Below are 27,699 nucleotides of genomic sequence, written 5' to 3'. Positions count from 1 at the left end.
CTTATTTGGACCCACCCCATGGTCAAACAGATGTCACATTTACTTTTCATAAAAAATGTTTCACACCAAACTTGGACAACATCCTTGTATGGAAGAAGAATTTTTCAGAACTTGCATTTCCCCAAACAGGCCCGTTTCATCCCACGGGCCTCAAAACCCACCGATTACACAAAATTATTTCTACAGGGGCTGTGAACCAATATTTATGAAAACTTTATAGTAGCAATTTTTAGTAAAAAGTTGATGGTTTCGGGATGCTAAAGATGACGGATTTTGCACAATGGCATAAGCTCACTGGTCCTTTGAAATGAATGAGTTAAAAATGACAATGTATATCACATGATTAAAAGCTTTTATTATATACATAGTGCTGCATAACATTGATCACAAATGTTCACCAACAAGTTAACATTAATTACAATGGTAGTTACAGTACCAGTTATACAATCGAACATGCATTCACATCACATCTCTGCTTCACACCATGTATTTACACACTCATACCCACACATACGCTCAGGTACTCCACTTTTGAAGTATACACTCGTACCCACACATAAGCTCAGGTACTCAACTTTTGAAGTACACACTCGTACCCACACATAAGCTCAGGTACTCCACTTTTGAAGAACACACTCATACCCACATATTAGCTCAGGTACTCCACTTTCGAAGTACACATTCATACCCACACAGCAGCACAGGTACTTCACTTTTGCAGTCAGCATACTAACAAATACAGCACACTTTCTCCCAAATAATGAACAAATATTCAAGACAAGAAAATTATTTTTGGGGAGGGAGAGAGGGTGGGGGCGATAAGAGCACTAGAATCCTCTAATTCAGAAACATGATTTCAAAAGAAAAAGCACAAATAGCCATCTTAATTCAAAGTAGAAAACCACATATATTTTCAGCTAGTGATAATAGAACGATGACCAGCAAATCATTGACAAATAATGTTATGTGACGTACGTAAAGCAGGGATAATTCTGCCTCATTAATGTTATAGAAGAATTTAATTGGTTTTGTGGATTGTCCTATTTTTGAAAAAAACAGGGGAAAAAAAGGTTAAAATTCCTAAATCATTCCCCAGACTAATCCCTGCAGACTCTTAAAAGGATCTATGTATGGTATGATTAACAGTCCCTGCCTCTCTATATGAAGCATTAAAATCTCATTTGGTCCTGTTAGAAATCTTAACAATAAATAAGAGAATATTATGATTGCTTTTAGACTGTGTATTTCAAAACAACAAATTTAGGAACATTTTTGAGTGTATCATGTTATAGCACTCTCAGATCTTCCTATAAAATCATAGAGATGATGTCCTAGCATTGTTATATACTATTGAAACAGAGGTAAAAAGGCAGATATTTAAAACTACAATTTGAAGAACACAGCTTTTAAGAGAATATTTGCAAAAAATTGGGAAATTTCACAAAAATTAACATTTCATAATATGCTCGTTATTTAGGATTTTCAATGTAGGCCTTCTTAAAATGAAACTTAATATGCTGGCCCCTATGCTGATGTCACAGAAGGTATGTCCAAAAGAACGAACCAATGCCATCTTTCCAAAATCTACATCATTTAATAAAACTTCTTTAGATTCTTAAATCTTCGCGGGGCTCAATTTTTGAATAGAAAATTCCTATTACGTTAACATAAAACCAAAGACAGAAATATGAAGATGAATGACCAGCAACATGTTAGTTAATACAGAAATCAATAGGAAGTGGTCCCATGTAGATCTCGGATCCATACAACATCCCCACTGTATATAATTTCAATACAACCAAAATTTTTCACATAACTTCAGACATACCACAATGAATTTTGATTGAACAATGAAAAAGAATTTTCCAAAAATTTGATCTAAGGTGTACATATTTTTTTTCTATCTTTCTGAAAGTATTAACTTAAACCACTTGACAAAAAAAAACCCTGATTGAATAATGGAAAAGGTACTTGTAGTCATCAAGCTGTTAGTAAAACATACTGATGTTTCAACAGGAGATAAATAGCCTTACAAATTGATTGTGGTAAAATGATGGAAAGACCTCTGAGGAAAACCTTCACATGTAATAACTGTCACAATTAGGCCATAGATGTATAATGACATAGAAACACTTTACAGAAATCCATATCACAAGTGACTCATTTAACATGGCAAGGTTAACAACACATAGACAAAATTGCAAAGATATGGAGATTAAATGCTCTGTACAATTTTTTTGGGGAAAATTTGTTCACTATGTACAAACATGATATAGAGATGCAGGCTGCTGTTTTTGTGTCACTGTCCTCAAAATTGTTGATTGCAGACCTTTTTACCAAAAAGAGTTTATGACTACCAACTTGGTTACCCTTACCTCAATGTTAAGTCAATGTCATCTGTAACTACTGTCCTTGAGTCAATGTCATCTGTAACTACTGTCCTTGAGTCAATGTCATCTGCAACTACCGTCCTTGAGTCAATGTCATCTGTAACTACCGTCCTTGAGTCAATGTCATCTGTAACTACTGTCCTTGAGTCAATGTCATCTGTAACTACTGTCCTTGAGTCAATGTCATCTGTAACTACTGTCCTTGAGTCAATGTCATCCCTAACTGTTGTCCTTGAGTCAATGTCATCCATGTTATTTTTCTCTCAAGATTACGTAATCTATGTTTATTGACCTTGAATCAATTTCATTCATAACTTGATCCTCAGTGCAATCAAATTTAATACATTAATATTTCATAGAAATACTGCCAAATATTAAGCTGTTGATTAAAAGCACTATCAACAATTTATTCTTCTTGTTTCAGAACTGTTGTTCTTCCATCAAACAGTAAATTAAATTGACTTTCTCTCACCATATTTTGTCTTTAAGATCATAGTCAACAAATTCCATAAGATTCAACCTGTATTTGAAATAATATTAGCTGAAGTCTGACACAATGCACCTGAGACCTTCACAGAAATGCCTCTAAGTTGAGATCCTCAAACATATTTTGAGTTCCAGGTCCTGAGGCTGGACCAGGTTGAGTCATTTGTGGCATCAAGGCTTGGCCCCCACTCATTGCACCTTGCTGACCCTGGGGCATGGGTGCCTGACCCCGGGGATGTTGCTGCATTATCATATTAGGCTGGCGAATCTGCTGTCCTTGTTGCTATGGAAACAAAGAGAGTTCAAACCAATAAGCAAATTGCCAACTGAAAACATACCAAAATAGATATGGAAAATGAAGCATTATCAACTGAAAACGCTTATACAATAATATAATTAATATAATATAACATATATATTAAAATATGAAGAATTACCATTGTCTCTGTATCAATAACCGTAGCGTGAGGAAATATGTTTATTTCTCAATAACTGGAGTTTACAACGTGACCCAGTTCACCTGCTCTGCATTCCCGGACTTAGGGCTCATCATTTCTCAAACGTCCAGTCATTAATATTTTTTACGAAAGAATTTTGTCCCAATCGCTCAATTTCATATAAGTATAGATTGATTCTTTACAACTATGAACATTTTGTAACAAGTAAAATATGGATATCTGATGCGACAAAAAAAAATTATTGAAATGCACAAACGGTTTTCTTTTGTTGTTATGGAGAAAATGGGAAGGTTTCGCTATCAGTCGACAGCTTATATAACTTAATGTTTTGCATGGATTAACCTGACGTCAAAATCATTCTGAATGTAAATTATACAAGGTAGATATTGTATCATATAATAACTTATAGTTATTTCTGGATATATATGGAGAAGGGTGTTAACACTGACAGTTTAACACTTATCAATTAGTCTGGAAAAGTTTGTACTTGTTTATAATGGTGGTATCTGTGTGTGAACGAATAGATAATTATGTTTGATATGTATAAGTGTCTCGATGTTAGTAACATTGTTCACTATGCATTGTATTAAATAAATGAAAAGTCACTGCATTTACACAATTATCTCGTGCTTAATTGGATTTATGATCTCATAAACTAAACAAAATAAAATATTAACCATTAAATAAATACAAAACAAATAAATAAATGGTCAATTGAAAGCACATAAAATAAAATGGACTTTTTTTCTAAAGATTTATATCTCAAGGATAAAAAGATAAAATGAGAATAATGAATTAAATTTCATAGAGCAGTTATCATCCTTCAGCAGGAATATTAGTGAGGCACAAAACCTTCTTGATAAAAGTATGTTAACCACAGATATTACATACTAAATAAAATGTTATTACACATGCAACCTAATATTTGTGTTAGCAGGGTATTTTGTCTAGAGATGATAACTAGCATCAACCACTTGTTTTGTATGTAATTTCTGTGATAATCCTTTTTTTTTTTTTAAATTTTAGATCAACACACTGCTTATCATAATTAGGGAAAACAGACAACATCGTAAAATTCATTATTCTAAATTTAATGATGTTGATAAAATTCGCAAAAATCTGATACCCCTAAAAAATAACTGAGAAGAAGTGATTGATTTGCATCCCATTTTGCCAAAGTCTTCTGAAGAAATTACCAACGACAAAAAAGGTCTACAAACAGCCTAAATAATGCATCACAAACAGTCTGCATCACAAACAGTCTGCATCACAGACAGTTTTTATCAGAACTCTAAAATAGAAGAACATCGGGGCCCTGCTCTATCTATCTACCATTATCGTAAATAAGAGGTCGTATATCTGATTTCACTGATCCAATCATTGGAACTGTTGACCTTGATCTTGAACCCAATGACATCTGTTTTTTTTTTTATAAGTACATAGACTTTTGCATTGTTCATCCTTTTTTGTCAAAATGTTTGGCAGATTTTTTTTAAAGGAAATTAAATTCCATTGAAATATGTGTTATATTTTTAATAATTCACTACTGAATTTCACAAGTATGTCCAATATTTGTTAATACTGTACTGTATATTGAAGATAACACATTTCATGCATGTATCATGTTGACTTTACTACAATACTGACTGAGGTCTGTACAGGCCTCACCATCTTCCTCACCGTATATCCCCATATCGTGAAGTGAACACATTGAAAAATCATGTGTACTTTGAGATATAACAACTAAGACCTTTCAACCTGTAGATTAACCTCTAGCTACCAAAGACTTTCAACCATTACCATGGCAACTAATTTCCTAGGGTATGTTTCTATCAAGTTTGCCACCTCTAAATCACCATGACTCATTTTTTGGAAAACAGGACAAATCAGACATTATGACCTGTCAAACCCATCCATTGTATTGCCATGGTAATGAATTAAAAATTAACTGTTCAAGAAATGAAAGGAAAAGATTCTTAAAAAATACGAGGGGAAAAAATTGATAAAGGGATGAAAAATTACAGCCATTTTCTTAAAACGTTTGCATAGTGACTGTTTACCATGGTGAAACAGCAAACTGAACAGTATATTTGTAGAAATTATGAAGATCTGCAAACAGTTTGTTAAAAAATCTGCAAAACTGAAAGTTCTGACTGGCAGAGACTGACTGATGGATGAGGTAATTGACAGGTCAAACTGTGATTACTGTGACTTACCCCTGCATTTGATGCCAGGCCCTCAAAATAAACTTACCCCCGATAAGGAAACTAATGTGTTAGTTTTTAGAAACTTCATTCCATGTTAGATAAATGACATTTTCTATCCCTCCACCCTAGAATTACAAGCTGTTAACCTGAGTTATTTGCCTTTGATCATGAAAAAGCGAGATGTTAACAGAATCATGCAAAACATCCATCTTAACAATACCATCTGAAAATATTCAAATAAATCCTGTTCATGGTGATCTCTTTCCATCTGCTATTTCTCACATGTGACTCAAATTCACAGCACAATTTCTTATATGTATTCAATTTAGTTTCAATTAGATACTTGAGAAATTGTAGATTAAATTTTGAAACATGGAACCGAATTGATCAAATTTGAGCTACAGGAAACCTTTTTATTTACCTATTCAAGAAAAGCATTTAGATGTAGATATATATATAAGCAGAATACATATGAGAGAAACCTCCTTTTTATATGCCCCCCTCCCTTCCTCATACATGCAATAATTTAGTCCTTCACCTAATAAGCACCCTGTAACCTTCTAAGAACACACTGGAGTTAAAGACTAATGAGATTTGCTTAGTGTTGTTAACATAATCGTGTTTTGTAAACTGCCATGAACAGGTATGAATCTTTCCACTGATACTGTCAGACATTGTAGGAATTCTACCTACCCCTTTGGCTATCTGTATCCCTTGGTTACCGACACGTATCCCTTGGTTACCCACCTGTTGGTTAAGCAGAAGCTGTTGTATCTGTTGGTTTGTCACCTGTTGTTGGTGATGGTGTTGCTGTTGTTGTTGTTGTGCCTGTTGTTGTTGCTGCTGTTGCTGTTGATGAAGCTGTAGTCTTTGTTGTTGTTGTTGCTGTTGCTGCTGCTGCTGTATACGTTGGGCTATAGCAGGAAGTTTTAAAATTATAAATAAATAAATATGAAAAATACATGAAATCAGATAATTTGAATTTTTTTATTTTCAAAGATGAATTTCCAAACTAATCTGATTCAAATTTCTTAAAGACTTATTGATGAATTATAAGCATTTTTTTTTGTGAATTTGCATTTTTGTAAAATTGAAAAAAAATCAGTGTAATGATAGTATAAAGGGGACAATAATAATGAACCCACTATCCCCATGTTCAACATGCATATACTTGTATATATATGTAACTTGAAGTACTGAAAATAAATTCCAGGTATTCCCCATACTGTTAAAAGCCCACAGGGAAAGGATATGTCAGTCCCATGCCAAACCGACATAGCCTCTGTACAAATATGTTATAAAAATATGGAAAGTAAAAAGATGAATCATCAAAATAATATTGAACAAGAAAATGCTTGTAACTACAAGCTGTGATGATGTTCATCATGGATCAAACATGTCTCTCAAAAAGTCAAAAGAATGTGAGATCAACTAACAAGGCTGAAAAAGACAGAGGCCACTGAACAAATTAATGGAATAAAAAATGTCTTTAAAAGAATCTCAGTTTCACTATATGATAATTCTGCCTACCATGGTCAAGGAGGCCAAAGAGAGACAGAGACAGAGACAGAGAGACAGAGAGAGAGAGAGAGAGAGAGAGAGAGAGAGAGAGAGAGAGAGAGAGAGAGAGAGAGAGAGAGAGAGACAGAGACAAAGACAGAGAGACAGAGAGAGAGAGAGAGAGAGAGAGAGAGAGAGAGAGAGAGAGAGAGAGAGAGAGAGAGAGATGAAGACAAATTATAACCAGCAAGAACCATGGCATTGAAATTCAGACCAGAAAGACTTGAAAATGATATCTGACCTACAAGATGGTTGAGAGTGACTGATATGAAAGACTCGGAGATGATATCTGACCCACCAGACAGAGGAGAGTGACTGACCCAAAAGGCTCAGTGGTGATATCTGATGTACAAGATAGTTATGAGTGATAGACCCAAACCTTATACAATACATACAACTACAATAGATTGAAGATACGAGATAAACACCCAGGTGTAACACCAGCTATATGTTAACAACCAGATATACCAGGGGACTTAGTGGCAGATAATGTCACATAATAATCATAAACCAATGTCTTGATATACTACATCTATTAGTAGTGCTGAAATACAAGTAATGCAGCAACTTCTCACACCAGCCCTGCTAAAAATCAAATAATTCAGTTACTTATTATCATATATGTCATATATTCTTTTATTTTTGTTCCCTTTTGTCTTTTTGGCCAGATCTACAGTAAAATAACCCATTTATATCTGAAGCTGTGAGTTTCACTATACATATTTCAAACACTCAATAAATTTATCTTATTTTTAGGTTAAGTAAGAATAAAAAACCAATATGTTTTTGTATAGGGCATCATGATAGTACATATCAGCTGAATGGCACAAATAGATATACAAAGTGATAACACCCCTTTTTGTATTTATATATTAATTACAACTGCTATTGCCAAAACCACTTTTTGTTTCTTATCCTTTTTTTTAGCATATATTAAGAGTGTGCTTCTCTATAATCCTTTTTAAAATACTAGAACAGCTTTTATCAAACAACAAACTGAAAAGTTAAAGTGTTACCAAGTTTGTAAAATTGAATAAGTTTCCAAAACAGATTCCATGAAAACTACTGATAGGAAAGCAAATGCAAATCGGTGAAAATTTGAAAAATGTCAGTCAATTTCATCCCAGTAAATAAAAGTCATTACAAATTGGTGAAAATTTGAAAAATGTCAGACAATTTCATCCCAGTAAATAAAAGTCATTTCAAATCAGTGAAAATTTGAAAAATGTCAGACAATTTCATCCCAGTAAATAAAAGTCATTACAAATCGGTGAAAATTTTTAAAAAAATGTCAGACAATTTCATCCCAGTAAATATAAGTCATTACAAAATATGTCTTAATGTTTAATTTTTACTCTTTATTTATTGTTTACAGGTGTTTATATCTTTCTTTCCTTGATATGAGTGGAATTTAAGACCTAACATTTTGAAAGTGAGTCTGTTTGCTGATTTTATCATCCTGTGAACAGCCAACTTAATACTGAGGCAGGGTCTCCTTGAAGTAGCTTGTGGCTACCTTACTGAACAACAGACCGCAGGCCCATATGTCATCCAGGGCAAATAGAATAAAGCATTTTACCAAAGGACCAGTGTATTTTTCAGTTTCCTGTAAACACAAACTGCCACTGTGTTGAACCACATGCTTCAGATCTTCATATGAGGCTACATGGCCCAATGGATCATAAACCAAGTTACATCGCTGCCCCACTTAATTTTAAAAAAATGACAGCAACCGAGATTTAAAAGAACATAAAGGATGATTAATACAGAGTGAGAAAATGTAAGAAAGATGATATTACAAGAGATTATGAATGAAAAATTACATGCATCAATTAATTTTGTTTTATTGAATAACAAAAAACTGTATTTATTTATACACTGTACAAATCAATAACTCTATTAAACTACAACACACTGAAAATTCATATCAATAAAGGGAAAAAAACCAAGATACAATAACAAAAACTTCATAAGTTATAACCAGTACAATTTAACTTACAACATCATTAAGAATAGTTACCATATTTCATTGATGATAAGCCCATATTGGGTGTAGGAGAGTTCTCTATCCAGCAATAAGCCCTTGTCTGCTAATAAGCCCACCCAAATATATAATCATTTGGTAGACTTACAAAACACCCCAGTACCATGTAATAAGCCCATCAAAGTTCTTAAAAAGATTAACTGTAAAAGCCCTAGGCATAGTTGAAAGATAAAACGTTGTATACACGGGTAAAACAAGTATATATAATAATAATAATATAATATATAATACTTCGATATACTCCCAGTTATTAACTTGACCCTCTAGGCTTATCACAGTCAAAGATGGTAGCAACAAACTTCAAAATACAAATATTGATTATTTAAAGATGGATTCCTGCCAAGTTATCACTTTTGACATTTTCTATTTTGAATTAGTCAACCCTACCAGGTTTTGTTAAATTGTTAAAGGGTTCATAAAAAATGCTAATTCTGTAGATCAGTATACAAGTCATTCTACACCGCCATTGTGTCATAGATGTGTTTGCTGGCTGGGTTTATAGTCTTATAGACAACCAGGGTCGATGAAGTAGCTGGCAACTACCTCACTGAACAACATATGGGGGGTCAATGGCATGGAGTATCTTGTCCATGAACACAATCGTGTCAAGATAATTCCATTTCTCATCTTCTTAAGAACCATAAACCACTATCACAGTAGAGAGCATTGCACCATGCATCTCCAATCTTCATCGGAGGTAAGGTATCCAGCCAACGCTCTACTGACAGAGATAGCTCTGAATTAGATCTGTTTTGTTAGTCTCCTTGTTTGGTATCTCAGATCTAAAGTCCAAGAAGTAAGCCAATGTATCATTGTTTGCTCATCAAGATGAACAAATGCCCCGAGTATGCAATCCAGTGACTCACTTAGTAATGTAAGAAGATTGGAGTTTGGACAAGTTAGCCAAAGGACAGACTGAATGACAGACAGACACAACAGAAAACTTACGATCCCCTTAATTTCCAGTGGGGAACTATCAGAAATAACCCTCATATACAACCAGCAGTATTCTTCAAGTGGTTAGTCCTTTCTGGTAGTACCAACGAATAACAAGGTATCAGTGAAACGGATGAAATATCACTTTTTTAAGCACAAAATTTTAACAAAGGGCAATAACTATGTAACTGAGGGACCACTGTCCCTGACTTCGCTACAATGCACCTTGCTTTTATATGACTTATGTATATACCAATTTTCATTATCCCAGCTCAAATGAGAGAAAAGATATGCTCTGGATACAAAATTTTAACAAAGGGCAATGATTCAGTAATTGTTGGGTTGAGAAATTGGTACATTGTCGATTGCTTTAGTATGAACAATGTGTACACCAAACTTCATGATCCTTGCTAAACTGTTAGTAAATTTATGTAATGGACATGACAGAACAGATAGAAGGACAAAGTGTTGACTATATGCTTCCCTGTAAATTTTCAGGGGTATAAAAATGTCTTATTTCCAATTTCAAAATTTCAAAATATCAAATAGCAAAATATTTGAAAACGTTGCAGGAACCCATCATGAAAGTATTGTCAATGAACAGATCACGAGAAACAAGTTTCATTGTAAACAAGATTGTGAACAAAATTTATGTACCAGCTGTTATTTTGAAATCAAGATATCGTAATTTCTTGACTTCAAATGTAATACTTTATATGAAGTGATTTTATGATTAGCAATATAAACATATAGTTATATTTCAGTCAGATACAGAATTGTAGAGCATGGTACATTAATACATACATGATACATAAATATATCATAAAACAGCATGGAATTTGCATAATGATAAACAAAATAGCAGCCCATATTGGAACTATTGTTTCTATGGCGACCAAGGGGTGCAAGCAGGCATGACAAAAGGGTAACTAACCACTAGTGACCAGAGCTATTTGAAGGAATTTCACTGACCACTGATTTTCAACTGACCAGCATGCTGCAAACAACACTAAAGACTGACAGTGGAAAGATACTGTTAGCCATGCACCCTGGGAAATATTCCGTCACCATAGCAACAATAAAATTTAAATACGACTACCTACCACTGTACATATTTGGAGGAGGACCAAAATACATGTCATCTACAAGAATATAGCATCAGAAGTTGGTTCTAAAACAGGCTTTATGGAAAACACAAATTTTGAAACCTGATATCAAGTTATCATTCAAACGAATGCGAAATTAAGAAGGAAAAAAAAAAATTCAAAAAAGAGAGAAAAGGAAACTTAACCTTTACTTATATTCAGGATTTTTCAGCAATATAGCATACATGTATAAACCAGTACCAAAGATACAGTCTTTTTAAAATGAAGCTGGACACCAAACCTATTAGCTTTATTTTAGATGAAGCTGAGCTAAAAATAGCCAGATTTACTTATTCATTAAATTGAAAAAAAAAAGTTAATAAAAGTTAATGTATGCTGTTATAAGAGAGTTCCCTAACTATAAGTAAACATTATTTCTATACTGTCATTTTTTCAAAATGGTCTTTTTGATTCATGGGTAGATGTTACCACAGGTATTATTTCTGTCCTTGTACATAAAGTTATCTCCCTTTAAAAAAAAAACAATAAAGCTCTTATTTATGCCACCAGACATAATTTTTGTTCTCAAATATAAGAATTATGTCACTTTTGAAAAGATAATAAGTTCCCTCCAATATATGTTACTCAGAACCTCTCTAGTGTTAGTGATTCATGTATTCCTGTTCGCAGTTGGACATCTGGACATTTTAATTAACACCTGCATGATACTAGGTACATATTTTACCTGGAAATAACAGTCATCTTCACACCTTAAAATTACATGTGAAAAAGGCTTCAAAATGTGCTTCCAAAATCCCAAGAATAGCAAAAACTAAGAGTGTCAAAAAAATCTACTTTTGATACTTTAGCCTACAACAGATTTGATAAAGCTTAATTTTGAAAGAGCAATGCTTTCCTGAAAGAGAATTTTTCAAAGACAAATTGTAAAGCAATAGAATTATAGCTGACAATAAAACAAAATATCATATGATGTATAAACATCAAAAATGTCTCAAAGCATTATCAGAGTTTAATTAAAATGGGAGGATTCAGGTGGGGAATGAAGAGGAAAGAGGGGAAGATTTCTTATTTTTCAATAATAGATAATTTCTGAACAACAAAATTGTTCCATTATTGAATAAACCACTTGTCCATTAAAAATTGTATTGTTTGGAATGGCTCTGCAAAAGAAACCATTGAATCACTGTCATGTCCAAGACTTTTCCATAACTGATCTCAATTAAATGCAAATGTTCCAGGTCGGGGATGTAAGTCAAGGGAGATAATTGAGAATCTTACCTAGCATCTGTTGTTGCTGCGGAGTGACTTGTTTAACCTGCTGGCCTCCTGGTGCACCCTGCATCTTTGGTTGCTGAAATGTAAATCCAAATATATTGCAATTAAACTAGAGTTTTAAAATCATCATTTATTTTCTAGATCGTAACTTATAAATACAAACACAAAGTAGTATTTTTCTGGTGATCTAAAAGATGTTTTGAAAAAAAAAATGTATGACAATGCATCTCTCTGCATTTCTGTACAATTTAAGCCTGGAATTTCTTTTATCTTCTCAGATATTACAACAGCCCATGCCTTCATAAAGTAGGATTTTCTGACAAATTGGGAAAATATTCTTGGATCTCGCTTCATTCGGGATATGGGGGTGTGGGAAAACAACATTTGATAGTGGAACTAGCCCCTACTGTAAAACAGAGCAAAAAATATTGCTGCCATTTATTAACAACACACCTAACCTTGCTTTTGCTCTTCATCAGTTTGTCATATCAGGAATGTAACAAATTTGACAATAGATTCATTTTTTTTTCATAACTAAACATGCATCATATGGAAAACATTTTATTCAATCAAAGGGTAATTTTGCTCGTAACTCTGTCATAAATGAACTCAAATCAACACCTAACATTTCAGTTTAGTTTCTCATGCTGATCAAGGACACAGATTATTTTGAAAATCTTCTGATCTTGAGAAGTCAGCTGATAACTAAAAAATTTTAAATAACCTTGACAATGAACAAGATTCACCTTGTATTGTTTCTTCATCCACAAAATATTTAACAGGAGACTTAAACAGTTAACTTATGAGTTGATAACATACACTGAACATGATACGTTATAACGATATATCTACTATGCTGCTGCTTTTCTTCTATATAAACCGAGCAGCCTTTCTATATCCCTCTGCCCTGTAGTGGCCCAACTGTCTCCTTTTACAGATTTTTGTGTCCTGTTGGCTATCCTACATATACGTATACTATGAAACATTAATTCAATGCCCTTCAATCCTGATTTTGCAAGTTTATCCTTTATTCTAGATTGGGCATTGTTCACAGACAAATGTAAACTGATGTCTTAATTCATATAATATCCAATTCAAATGTTTAGTACTAGCAAATATTATTTTTATATACAAGTAAGAAATATCTGAAAACATCCAATTTCAAATGAGTCTTATTCAATCAAACTTGTTGATGAAAAACTTGAAAAGTCCCATTAAAACCTTTTATTACAAAAAATTCTATTTTTAGAAAGTCTTATCAATAATTCCATTAACAAAGGGAAACCAACCTGGCTAATCATTGACATGTTGGGCTGTGTTGTCATAGCAACTTGCTGTTGTCCGGCCATTGTATTTGGGGTGGGCTGCTGCATCTGTAACAATGGATGTAATCATTGATTACTAACAGGAAATAATTCATATTTACAGAGTGGGAAAGAAAACATTTTCTGTCTGATCTTATAAATATAAAATGAGATTACTTTCTTAAAAGATTGTTTACAAGTACAAATCTGGAAAAAACATCATATACAATTTGGAAATTAAATACACATGTACTTTTAAAAAGCAATTATTGATGGGTAGAATATAACAGTTTTAATGAAAGCAGTCCTTTGGCATGAAGATACACCAACTGTAGTATACATAAGGTTAGTTTTAGTGCTGTTACAATGATTTGGAATTAAATTCATTGTGCTGTTACCATCACAGGTGTGAACAAGTGATTAGATATATAGGTGTGATAATGCTAATGTAACAGGTCGTCACAAGTGTGACAAGTCAATTACCACTACAATTGTGATAACGCTAAGGCTGTCACATAAGTGACTAGTTGATAACTACTACAGGTGTGTTAACATTAAGGTATGAGGCCGTCACAAGTGTGACAAGTCAATTACGTGACAAGTCAATTACTACTACAATTGTGATAACGCTAAGGCTGTCACGTAAGTGACTAGTTGATAACTACTACAGGTGTGATAAAGCTAAAGTATGAGGCCATCACAAGTGTGACAAGTTGACTTCCACTATAGGTGTGATAACATTAAGGTATGAGGCCGTCACAAGTGTGACTAGTCGATCATCACTACAGGTGTGACTAATCTTTCACCACTACAGTAGTGATTAATCTGTCACCATTAATGGTATTACTAATCTGTTATCATTATAGGTGTGACTTGCTTTTCACCAAATGTGTGATGGGGCTGACACCACTACATGTGTGACTAATTTGTCACATATACAGATGTGTCTAGTCTGTCACTACCACAGGTGTCACTAACCTGTTACCATTACAAGTGTGACTGACCCATCAACACTACAGGTGTGACTAACTTGTCACCACCACAGTGGTGACTAATCTATCACCCCTAAAGGGGTGACCAATCTGTCACACCACAGATGTGACTAATGTGTCACTATCACAAGTATAACATTTATTGTTCACCATTACTGCTGTGACTACACCTGAAGGTTGACATAATGATTTTTGATAATGACGGAGGTAGAATCAATATTAGTGATACCTATCTTTATTCACCTTATTTGAAAAGCAGATATTAAATCTTGTAAGAAATGTTCACAATTAAAATTTCTCATAATTCTCAAATTTGAAATCAACTTCTTAAAATTCCAATTCATACATATTACATGAAATCCCATAATTTTACTTCATAACAGGCCAAAATCTAAAATTTGGCGACATCAATTCTTTGTATTATCAATTCAAATTAATGTAAAGTATTGTCTTTTTTAATTAAAAGGAAAAATTATTACATATCTGGTATAAAGCAATTACAGAGCCTGAACATTCTTTTACAAACTTTTTAGACAGAATTTTTTTACAAATAATGAAAGCAAGATGATTTAACAATGCTTTTTCCTAAACATTTAAGTATGACAACATATCATGCAAATCTATGAAGTCCCAAGCATGCAAACTGAAAGAGGAGGAAAAAGAATCATCAAAACAAAGCAATACATCTACGTGTTTTCCTTAAAAAACAAAATAGTAAAATAGAAAAAGTTCTGGAAATTTAAATCTTCACCCAGACAATATTGAGAAATTTAGAAACAAAACAGCCTTGGAGTGTGAAATCAGTATATGTAAACAGCCTTGGAGTGTGAAATCAGTATATGTAAACAGCCTTGGAGTGTGACATCAGTATATGTAAACAGCCTTGGAGTGTGACATCAGTATATGTAAACAGCCTTGGAGTGTGAAATCAGTATATGTAAACAGCCTTGGAGTGTGAAATCAGTATATGTAAACAGCCTTGGAGTGTGAAATCAGTATATGTAAACAGCCTTGGAGTGTGAAATCATCAGTATATGTAAACAGACTTGGAGTGTGAAATCAGTTTATGTAAACAGCCTTGGAGTGTGAAATCAGTATATGTAAACAGCCTTGGAGTGTGAAATCAGTATATGTAAACAGCCTTGGAGTGTGAAATCAGTATATGTAAACAGCCTTGGAGTGTGAAATCAGTATATGTAAACAGCCTTGGAGTGTGACATCAGTATATGTAAACAGCCTTGGAGTGTGACATCAGTATATGTAAACAGCCTTGGAGTGTGAAATCAGTATATGTAAACAGCCTTGGAGTGTGACATCAGTATATGTAAACAGCCTTGGAGTGTGACATCAGTATATGTAAACAGCCTTGGAGTGTGAAATCAGTATATGTAAACAGCCTTGGAGTGTGAAATCAGCCTTGGAGTGTGAACAGCAGCCTTGGAGTGTGAAATCAGTATATGTAAACAGCCTTGGAGTGTGAAATCAGTATATGTAAACAGCCTTGGAGTGTGAAATCAGTATATGTAAACAGCCTTGGAGTGTGACATAGTGACATCAGTATATGTAAACAGCCTTGGAGTGTGACATCAGTATATGTAAACAGCCTTGGAGTGTGAAATCAGTATATGTAAACAGCCTTGGAGTGTGAAATCAGTATATGTAAACAGCCTTGGAGTGTGAAATCAGTATATGTAAACAGCCTTGGAGTGTGAAATCAGTATATGTAAACAGCCTTGGAGTGTGAAATCAGTATATGTAAACAGACTTGGAGTGTGAAATCAGTTTATGTAAACAGCCTTGGAGTGTGAAATCAGTTTATGTAAACAGCCTTGGAGTGTGAAATCAGTTTATGTAAACAGCCTTGGAGTGTGAAATCAGTTTATGTAAACAGCCTTGGAGTGTGAAATCAGTATATGTAAACAGCCTTGGAGTGTGAAGTCAGTATATGTAAACAGCCTTGGAGTGTGAAATCAGTATATGTAAACAGCCTTGGAGTGTGAAATCAGTATATGTAAACAGACTTGGAGTGTGAAATCAGTATATGTAAACAGACTTGGAGTGTGAAATCAGTATATGTAAACAGCCTTGGAGTGTGACATCAGTATATGTAAACAGCCTTGGAGTGTGAAATCAGTATATGTAAACAGCCTTGGAGTGTGAAATCAGTATATGTAAACAGCCTTGGAGTGTGAAACATCAGTATATGTAAACAGCCTTGGAGTGTGACATCAGTATATGTAAACAGCCTTGGAGTGTGACATCAGTATATGTAAACAGCCTTGGAGTGTGAAATCAGTATATGTAAACAGCCTTGGAGTGTGAAATCAGTATATGTAAACAGCCTTGGAGTGTGACATAGTGACATCAGTATATGTAAACAGCCTTGGAGTGTGACATAGTGACATTAGTATATGTAAACAGCCTTGGAGTGTGAAATCAGTATATGTAAACAGCCTTGGAGTGTAAAATCAGTATATGTAAACAGCCTTGGAGTGTGAAATCAGTATATGTAAACAGCCTTGGAGTTTGACATCAGCATATGTAAACAGCCTTGGAGTGTGACATCAGCATATGTTAACAGCCTTGGAGTGTGACATCAGTATATGTAAACAGCCTTGGAGTGTGAAATCAGTATATGTAAACAGCCTTGGAGTGTGAAATCAGTTTATGTAAACAGCCTTGGAGTGTGAAATCAGTATATGTAAACAGCCTTGGAGTGTGAAATCAGTATATGTAAACAGCCTTGGAGTGTGACATCAGCATATGGAAAGTGAGAAATGGTTAACCACATCCAAATCTAACATTGAGTTCAACATGTTAATAATGAGTGATTTTTTTTTAACATTTAAAAAACAGTACCTGTTGTGATTAAAATATTCACAATATCAAGGTTATTTTATCATATCTAAGAACAAGTGCAGCAATGCTGAATCTCCCTGAAGTAAGATTTTATCCCCATTTTGAAACAAATACTTTCAGTAAAGGGCAAAAATGAAATTGGGAATATTATGTGTGTGAAACATGATTATAAGAATAAAACCTAAGTTTGAGATACAACCCTTCATTATCACATAACATGTTCAGACCATGAATCCCGCAATTGCATAAGACAGTATATACAAGAAATTACCTAAACATTATGCTTCAAGATGAACAAAGGGCCACAACTCTGTATGTGATGGATCATATCACCCTTGCTCTGTGTGACATTTCATCAACCAAAGAGCTACCCCCATTCAAAACCTTCTTTCACATATGGCCTTGACCTTACCTTTCTTTTTAGATATCAACCTCGATACCCTAAGTGACCTTGATATTGTTGACCTATGAGGTGTTTGATTCTGATATTGTGACTGTGGGATTAAATATAACACAAGTGACCGGTATGATTTGTTCGGCCTTAACACAGTGATATGGTGAATGGAATGGGGCGGGGCTATACCTGCTGCATTGCCAAAGACACGCCCTGGGGGAATGGCCCACGTGATGGCTGAGGGCCTTGCTGTTGCTGCTGTTGTATCATCTTTGACTGTGATAAGAGACAAAACCTAATCTATCATAAGCACTTTAGATACATCTGATCACACTCTGGGTGGGCATCTGGTTCATGATTCTCCTCTTAAAACAATAACTCCATATAAGCATTTTTGGAATTTCATGACAGAAAAAGACTAAAAGACAGAAAAAATTCAGAGATCTTTAAGTGAAAGATCAGATACCAACATCTTACAAATGGATTGGTTAGATAGAGTACATATCAAAAACACTGAAACACAGGAGTACAAAACATATATAATGACTTTTGATTTCATTGGATGTTGCATAAATTTTGGCCTCAAAAGCCTTCTTCATGTCTTTTGGGATATTTTCAAAACAAAATAAGAGAGAGAAAGAAAAAATATTGTAACAAAAACAAATGAAGAAAAAATGACAAATTTTTGGGGGAATGAATTAGATATATGAAGGAATATAAAATATTTTTATTCCACAAATCAAACTTGTTTTTCTTATTCAAAAAGTAATTTTACTATAATTACTGTCTAAAACATATTTTTGATCCAGATACCTCCTTTTCAATACAATAAATAAGTTTTTACTAGACATCTAACAATGAAATCTCTTATACCCAAGAAACTTTAGGGGAAATTGATATCAAAAGTATGACTTTAAAGAAGAAATCAATAATAATGAATCACTCATATATAACTGGTTTTGAAAATCCCATAAACACTAGTATTAAAAGACAATATTTTGTATAATGGTATTATATGTAACAAGTATATTGTCTTCTAAGACTGACACCATGATTAAATACTGGGTATATGATTAGTAAAATATGAATTGTATTTCAGCATATCAACAGTTCAAAGACATGTTTTGGATATAAATTCTTTTCAACAAATTTATGTTAAAATATACATGAATACATGTATTTGAGATTAAATGAACGAAAAAATACATAAATAAAGAAAAGTAAATAAATAAATTAATGGATAATAAATAAATAGCATGCAAACACCATAAGCAGTCTACATCTACAACCTTAGCATATCACAAACTGAACAAGTCTTCAAAATTTAGAGGGAGATGCATTCTTTTCTGTCTATTTCCGAGTCTAAAATGTCCTTAATTATAAAATTATATCTATGATACAACATACTGTAGTAATTCCGAGTACATTTATGACATGGAATATTTCAAACTATGATGCATATCATGTCAAATAGAGGTTCAATTTAAAAACTATTTAAACAAATTTCTTAAAATTTAAGTTATATAATGATTTTTTGTATCTTCTTTTCCATGTACATAAACCTAGTGTAATAATAGCATCTTTATTTCTATCAAATCAAGAAAATAGAATCAAGAAGTGTCAACCTCATCCACTTCTCAAACAGTATTCAGATAAAGTGTGTTGATCTCTTCTTCAATTTTTTTATCCAATTTGTGATTTTTCTTTCTTTTTCTGTCCAAACTTTGCATTTTTTTTTTCAAATTTTGATTAATATAATCTGCTGTGCTGATTCTTAATTTGTAGAAAATTTTTAAAAATCTAACCTTGCATAAAGTACAAATATGTAAATCCTTTGTGAACAGGAAAGAGATACTTTTATCATGAAATAATTCCGCTTGAGAGTATCACCATGAACAGATACCAACTACAAGCAGATAGGTGATAAAACTTGCAGTAATCTAGGAAATTGAATTCTAGTTATTAATAAGCATTTTTGCCTAATTTGATTCATATTATTAATTCTAATCTACTGACAAATTATCAATTCCTGATGGCACATAACTGTATGGACTTTCTGCAATTATTGTTCCTCAACTGCATTCAATACATATGTATCAAACTGATAGACTTCATTTTTCTGTTAATATGAACGTTTACAGGACATATGAGAATTTATTTACATTCACGACAGAAATGTGTAAAGGCCGATCAACAGAAATTTCCCTAAGTAAATCAGAATTTGAATTAAGAGTGATTCTCATTAATTCTGTTTGTACTTTGTATTTCAATAACATCATAAATTACTTATATCTATAACTTGAAGCCCTTATAGAATCAGAAAATTGGTCAATAATTTCCATGGCTTTTGTTAAAGGGACAATTAAACAGTCAAATTGCAATATTTTACTATATCAGAACTCTTTGTAAAAACACAATTTGATATTCTTTTTAAACAATTCATTTTGAAATAATGACTGAGCCTGTTTTCTAGGTATTTATCAAGAAAGCCTTAACTGTATGGCTAGACGTAATAACTTTGTTTACAAACAGTAATAAACAGAAAGTTACGAAAGGGAATTGTTATATATAATTACCGAGGTAGATGATCTAAACAAATAGTATAAATCGACTATCTAGTTTCTTGCTAAATATTAAAACTCTCTAAGTGCCCTGTCATGTGTCTAAGCTGGATGTTGCTATTTCTGACCTAAATTATTTACACGTTTCCCTATGAATTTAAACCGACTATAGTTGACATCTTATAGTTAATTGGTTGATCAATGATGTCAATTATTGTTAAGAGTAATATTTTTACAGTACCAAGCGATTTTCGAATTATTCGCTTGACTAATTTAGACAAATTTAATAAAAAATAATAATAATGAAATTTTTAGTCAGATAAATACTTGTTAAGGGTGATATGAGACGTTCACATCACCAGAAGAAAATTTTAACATTTTGATCAGAATTCTTTCACAATAAATTTTTTATTAAAGTGAGCTACGCAAGGTTCATAAAATACAGAAGCGAGAGAGGCATCTAATATGCAGAAATTTATACATAGATACTAAACACAAATTTCAACTACTGTGATTTTGACAGGAGAAAAACTATTGATGAAGATAAAATGAGCTAATATCTAAGGTTGTATTTTCAATAATGTACTCATATACACCACTCACAGAATTATTGGACTCTGTCTGCTTAGTAATATAACCTGTATTTACAAACCAAAGTTCTATATTTTTACCATTTAAAGTTATCAGTAAAAGTCCTTTCATCAGATTTAAGATTTTTGATACTGCCACAACACTGACATTTATTGGTGACACAATGCCTGGCAAAACAGACAGAGTCATAGAGACGTAAAAAAAAAAAAAAATAACCAGCCTTACAAATTTAGCTGAAAAATTAATATTTCTGTGACAAATTGTGAAATAATGAAAATTCAGTGAACAAAATTCTAAGTTAAACTTTTAGATAAAACTGTATTTTCAGTGAGTAGAAAGAGAAGACCTTATGATTATAATGATATGCATAAGGTATGTGTACAATGGCAGGGCTACAAGTCAGCATGCATGCAGATACCTTCCATCACCCTACGCTAAGAGACAACATGGTATAGGTTGTTAAGGATACAGTCCAATGGTGGACCAACCTTGACCTTGTGAGTATAGATGACATTGCGGATTCCGTTGACAAAGGCTGTCTGATCATTGGGGATTAAACCAATGAAAGCCTTACGCTTGCTGCTGAAGAGGAGTAGGAGGACGCGTACTTCACACTGACTGCTTGACGGGAAATGCACACAACCAGCCTGAAAGTTAGACATATAGACCATGAAATTAATTGTGAAATTTTCATATCAAACTGGAAACATGAAAACAAATGTATCCTGTACTTCCACAACTACCATCAGAAAACACAAACAACAAAGTTTAGATTGATAAACAAACTTTATTGAAAGTAATTTAACACCAATAAAAAAAAGGGAAATAAAAAAAAAATCAAACAAATTCATAGCGTTATTTTTCATGTTTAAATATCATACAAAGATGTGTACATTTCAATTAAAAGTTTGTCAACAGGGACTGGCCTTGAAAAACCCAGATATCAAGTGTATGACAAGAAAGATACCTTTGTGTGGTCCTGTAATAAATGTTAACAATTTTGATAAAATTTGGTAATGACATAATCACAAGGAATGGAAGTAAACAGCGAAAACCCTCAGCTATTAGTTAATAGAATTCAAGATAGAATAACTAAAGGAAATGTAGGTGTGTATGAAGTTCTATATAACCCTAAGTTCATGATGACATTTATCACCTCATCAATTTAGAGGCAAGAATTCCTTTAAGTAATTTGTGTCTGTCTCATTGAACAACAAGCAGTAAGTACATTGCATATTATCTAGGGCAATTTGGGTGAAGTGTTTTGTCCGAGGACAACAGAATAGGACAGTCAGTGATTTCAACTTCCTGAGAAAACTGCCCCAGGTACAGATTAAACCACACATCTCTGATCTTCTCCCGAGGTTGTAAAATCTATCGCCATATGGACTGACCAATCAAGAACTTGACAAACATACCAAATAAGGAAATACAAGTAATCAAGTTATGGAAAGAAACTAGTCAGATTGAAAGGAACCTTGAATGACTCTGACCTTCAAATGGAATGTCCAAAAATAGAATGAATATCTTCCACATAAGCAGTACTTCATTCTGGTTTGATAATTGTACACTTATATTAGAAAGAAATTATTGGTACATTCGTATGTATGTGTAATGTGCTATCTTTTAAACAAGGATAATATTACACAGCTAGTATTGATATGTTAAATGGATGCCATGTTAAATAAATATATATCAAATCTCTTGATCCTTTGATACTTACAAAACCAGTCTGCATGACTTTGTACAGGTTGCGCAGGGCCTCCAAGTTGTGGTTGTTGAAATGGAACCCAACTTGTCTGGATTTTTTAAACAAGGGAGTTAACTGTGAAGAGTTTAGCAACGATTGGGGTATCAACTGCATTATTAGATCTGTCGGCCAGTTGGAGGCATTTCTGTCATGGAAAAGAAAAGAAATATCAGACGCTATGCAGCAACTATCTCCAGAGAAAATATTCTACACACTGGGCTATAGAATCATCTGATACATACTGTGTATATAGTTACAGCGTTGACCAGGGTTCAGCTCTGATATTTTCTAACAGAACTGTTTACAAAACTATTACAAACATGACTACAAAGACTCATTAACAGAATTCTACAGAAGTGTGGATGTGGCATCTGCTACAAATGAGATGATAATTTTGCAGCTTCATGAAACATTTGTAAAATTTCTGAGGAATGGAAAGTAGATACGTTTAATTGAAATTCGAAATCTACAGTCTGTTTAATTTTGTAAGAATTCAGCAAACATTCAAACGCAAAGCAAAAATTTAGGTGGAAATTCAAAAATTTATTTATCAAACATCTTACTGTAACTCAGTCCATTAATCATCCTTCAGTACAATCCATTGACTCCTCACTGGTCACTTTGATTGGATATTCGTGGCCACACGAATAAAAAGTTTAAAGGATAATCACTATATCCAGTTATCAAGTCTTATATCAAAGTCAAAACTTTGAAAACAAAAATCTACTGAAAGGTGTAAGGCCACCTGGACATGTTAGGTGGGGTACTTACATGACAGGGTCTGTCAGTCCACTGGACAACTGACACTGCAGTGACCTGGACACTTTAGGTGGGGTACTTACATGACAGGGTCTGTCAGTCCACTGGACAACTGACACTGCAGTGACTTGGACACTTTAGGTGGGCTACTTACATGACAGGGTCTGTGAGTCCACTGGACAACTGACACTGCAGTGACTTGGACACTTTAGGTGGGGTACTTACATGACAGGGTCTGTCAGTCCACTGGACAACTGACACTGCAGTGACCTGGACACTTTAGGTGGGGTACTTACATGACAGGGTCTGTCAGTCCACTGGACAACTGACACTGCAGTGACCTGGACACTTTAGGTGGGGTACTTACATGACAGGGTCTGTCAGTCCACTGGACAACTGACACTGCAGTGACCTGGACACTTTAGGTGGGGTACTTACATGACAGGGTCTGTCAGTCCACTGGACAACTGACACTGCAGTGACCTGGACACTTTAGGTGGGGTAGGTCCTGCAGACTTCATCTTTTCCTGCCATTCAAGGCGACCTGTTAAAGAGTATCAGTAAAACTGACAAATGCTCCCTAAAATGACTTCATTGGACTCAAAATTTTATCTAAATGCATTAATTCTGTAATAAAGGGGTTACAAGTGAAGAGTTTTTTATACTGCACATTCTCTTAGTATGAACAATGCATGCAACAAGTTTCATGATCAGCTTTAAGGAAAGCAAATTTATGCTCATCACACAAAAATTTTGACAAAAGGCAATAACTCTAGTTATTAAGGGTTGTGAGCCCTAACCTTGATATACTTCACATTGTCTATGTATGATCAGTGTTTATACAAAGTTTCATTATCCTAGTTTAAATGCAAGAAATTTAAAATTTGTACAAAGGGCAATAACTCTGTAATTATGGGGTTGCAGGCCCTTAATTTGGTACAGTGGACATCGCCTTAGAATTTTTACACCAAGTTTCATGATCCTTGCTTATAGCTGTGGGCAAAGTTATGCTCCAGACATGAAAGGATGGCCAAAAAGATTGACAGATTGTCAGGACGAACAAGGCTACTACAACATGCTCTGCCAAAAGTTTTTAGGGAGCATAACAATCAAATATCTTAAAACATATACTTATCTTATTTGTCATGTCCCACAGTTCATTCCATTTTTAAATAGCCATAGCAGTTGATAGCATGTTACTCAAAAAAACCCAAACCAACAGCATGCAAGATTTAACACAGCTTTATGCATTGAATATGATAAGAAAATAGCATTTACATGATACTATTGCTAATATATGTATATATCTACATCATTTATGGGCATGTATATAGGCACTGTACATCTGTAATCTTTTACTCTATTTCAGTGCTTGATACCAACAAGAAATCCCATCCAAGTCAATCCCATCATGTACCACTGGTCATAAAAGACAGTGCCGCAATTCTACATCATTATTAGCAAATTGGTTTTTCATGCATATCACATGACTATCTCTGATTCCTTCAGTCTCTTTCTATACTAACAAACAACAAATCTCATATATCAACACAAAATTTATCACTGGTTTACAAAAATATTTACAGAGTGATATTTTACATGATACTACACAATGTCTAACAAAGTTCTGAGTGGATTCTCTATATGAAATCGGACATGCTAAGCTATATGTTGCTCAAACAATATTTGTAAGTGAAAGAAAAAAAATGAGACAATACTTATAAAAAAATACTTCAAAAATGACAACAAAACTCTTAATTAGAAAAAGGATGAAGAAGATCGGCTATATGTCTTAAAAGATTGATGTAGGTGACATTATTTAAAGATGAATTTGATAAAAGTGACAAAATAAGAACAAAAGAAATATTCACACATGGATTACTGAAGAATAAGACCAAGTGTTCCTGTAGGTTAACCATCTTCAGTTTCACTGACAACACCTGGCATGTAAATCATTGACAATCCAAGTTAAGCTCACATATCAGAACAAGGTGAACAAAAAAGTCACTAGGCATACCAATAAGTATCAAGCACATCAAGCTTCATATTGCACAAGGAAATAAAATATGTCTCAATTCAGCCGGTACAGTGTTTCCTTTCATCAGTATGACTTAATGTATAATGGTATATGATTGTCCACAATCTTTCATTCTACTTACCTGCCCATATTATCTTTCTATCCCTCATCACATTCTGAGACTGGTTGGGGAGAGTCATACCCTGATGACCAGCGGGCAGTCCAATATTGGCTGTAGGGTCATGTGGCATTCCTCCTGAAGATGGTATACTGTTGGGCTGGACCATGGACTGGCTTCCGGGCTGCATACTCGACATCGTATTCGGGATGTCGCTGACGGATGTGATGGCCTGATTCGTAATCTGATCTGGGTTTATACTTGCAGATGGAATACTGACTTGTATGGGCATCTGTGGCTGTTGTTGTGACTGCTGCATTGGAGGTCCTTCAATTTATAATTATCAAATCAGCAAAAACGAAAAAAACAAAAGAAAAAAGAAATAAAACCAAACAAAAACCACAAAAAAGAAAGATAAAAGAAATAAAACAAAAAAAAAAACAACAAAAAAACAAAAAAACTCAAAGATTTTGCAATATGAACATAAGCAGGACCATTTAATGAAGATTTACGAAAAGCTCTGTTATGTTCTGTATGCTAAAATCATTTTGAAGACATCATTATCCTGTAAGAGACATTTATAATTATAGAGTGTTAGTAGGCATTAACTAAAACTAGAGCTGTAACCATTAACCATTAATTAAAAGAAAAATTATAAAATAAAAAAAAAAAAACAATTACAATGTCTGTTTAAAGTTTGATTGACATCAAACTGTTGAAAAAATTTTGAGAAACACATTTTTTTACTTTCCTTTTACAATGTAAATCTTACACTCTGGAAAATCAAACTGAGTGCAGTACAGAAATCACAACTTGTTTTCTAAGTATTAATTGTATTGCAGTCTTTTTTTTATCTCTTTCTCTTTGTATGCCAGCAGTTTATTTTATCTGATTAATATTGTTTTAAGAACTAGTGTTATTGTTTTTTTCTGTCAAAAAGCTTTCTATTAATAGTTCAAATTTTCTATCTATGAGTAAGAGTGACCTTGATCTGGAGTGTAAAATACAAATATGTAAGCTCCTTCATTCTTCCTTGCTACACTATCTCTTAATGAAATTCATTAAAATATGATCATAAAAGTACACCATAAATATTTGCCTGTTGTGTGCACTCATGTATAATGCACAGGTGGTTTGGGGGAAAAAATCTAAAAAAAAAATCCAAAAAACCATTTTGCCGCATAAAATAGATACTTGGCAGCACTACATGTCTCCTGATCAGAAAACAACATGGTTTTCTTGAGGTGTGTTTAATGAAGTGAATAGAACATGGTGTGATCGCTAAAAAATGATAACCAAGTAGAACAATACTGAACACTATGATCGGTCATGACAGTTGGAGCTGACATTATAAAATAATTATTGGGGATTGATGGAAAACAGAGGCCAAATCTGTGCCAGAAAACCTACTGGTACACATGTACTCAATTCCTTTCCTATCTTTGGACGATACATGATACATAAACAACACTCAGATTTTCATTTATACTCAACAAAATATCTTGCATCAAATTATGCTGGAATAAGAAATTGAGTTTTATTTTGTGTCTTATCCCAGACGAGTCTAAATACACCTACGTCAGGGGAAAAATATCAGAGCTGATTTACACTGGTCATTTGATATTAACCACGTTGATTAACACTATCCAACATCAGACAACAAGTAGGTGTTTGTCCTGCTTATCCCCTTTCATATCCACTAGACAACAAAACGGTGACATTACGTAAAACGACTAAACCTTTTTAAACGGAGGACAATTCAACAAACTTCTGCAACAGCGATATCACTACCATGGTTTCAAACAACCCAGCGACATTTCTCAACACTGTGACATCAACAATGTGTAATTCAAATGGTTTACGACTCAATATACATAATTTTGATCAAGCAA

The 27,699-nt window shown here is 33.7% G+C and overlaps 1 protein-coding gene across 1 annotated transcript in view; it reads right to left on the bottom strand.

Annotated features, from left to right (window-relative positions):
- Positions 1–335: 335 nt before the first annotated feature.
- LOC132554186 (mediator of RNA polymerase II transcription subunit 25-like) overlaps positions 336–27,699 on the bottom strand; it is a 38,888-nt gene continuing 11,524 nt past the window's right edge. The window contains exons 13-22 of the mRNA XM_060218486.1: positions 25,832–26,134; positions 24,111–24,216; positions 22,887–23,058; positions 21,652–21,810; positions 18,201–18,287; positions 13,752–13,835; positions 12,466–12,538; positions 11,185–11,223; positions 6,235–6,455; positions 336–3,159 (exon numbers count right to left, since the gene is read on the bottom strand). Of these exons, the coding sequence (XP_060074469.1) occupies positions 2,962–3,159; positions 6,235–6,455; positions 11,185–11,223; positions 12,466–12,538; positions 13,752–13,835; positions 18,201–18,287; positions 21,652–21,810; positions 22,887–23,058; positions 24,111–24,216; positions 25,832–26,134 (1,442 nt within the window). The 3' untranslated portion in view covers positions 336–2,961. The remainder of the gene's footprint in view (positions 3,160–6,234; positions 6,456–11,184; positions 11,224–12,465; positions 12,539–13,751; positions 13,836–18,200; positions 18,288–21,651; positions 21,811–22,886; positions 23,059–24,110; positions 24,217–25,831; positions 26,135–27,699) is intronic.

Source organism: Ylistrum balloti, unplaced genomic scaffold (genome assembly GCF_031769215.1).
Source record: "Ylistrum balloti isolate Yb309-2 unplaced genomic scaffold, AGI_CSIRO_Ybal_v1 Utg370386, whole genome shotgun sequence".
Lineage (NCBI taxonomy): Eukaryota > Metazoa > Mollusca > Bivalvia > Pectinida > Pectinidae > Ylistrum > Ylistrum balloti.
This window is presented reverse-complemented; position numbering and strand designations above follow the sequence as displayed.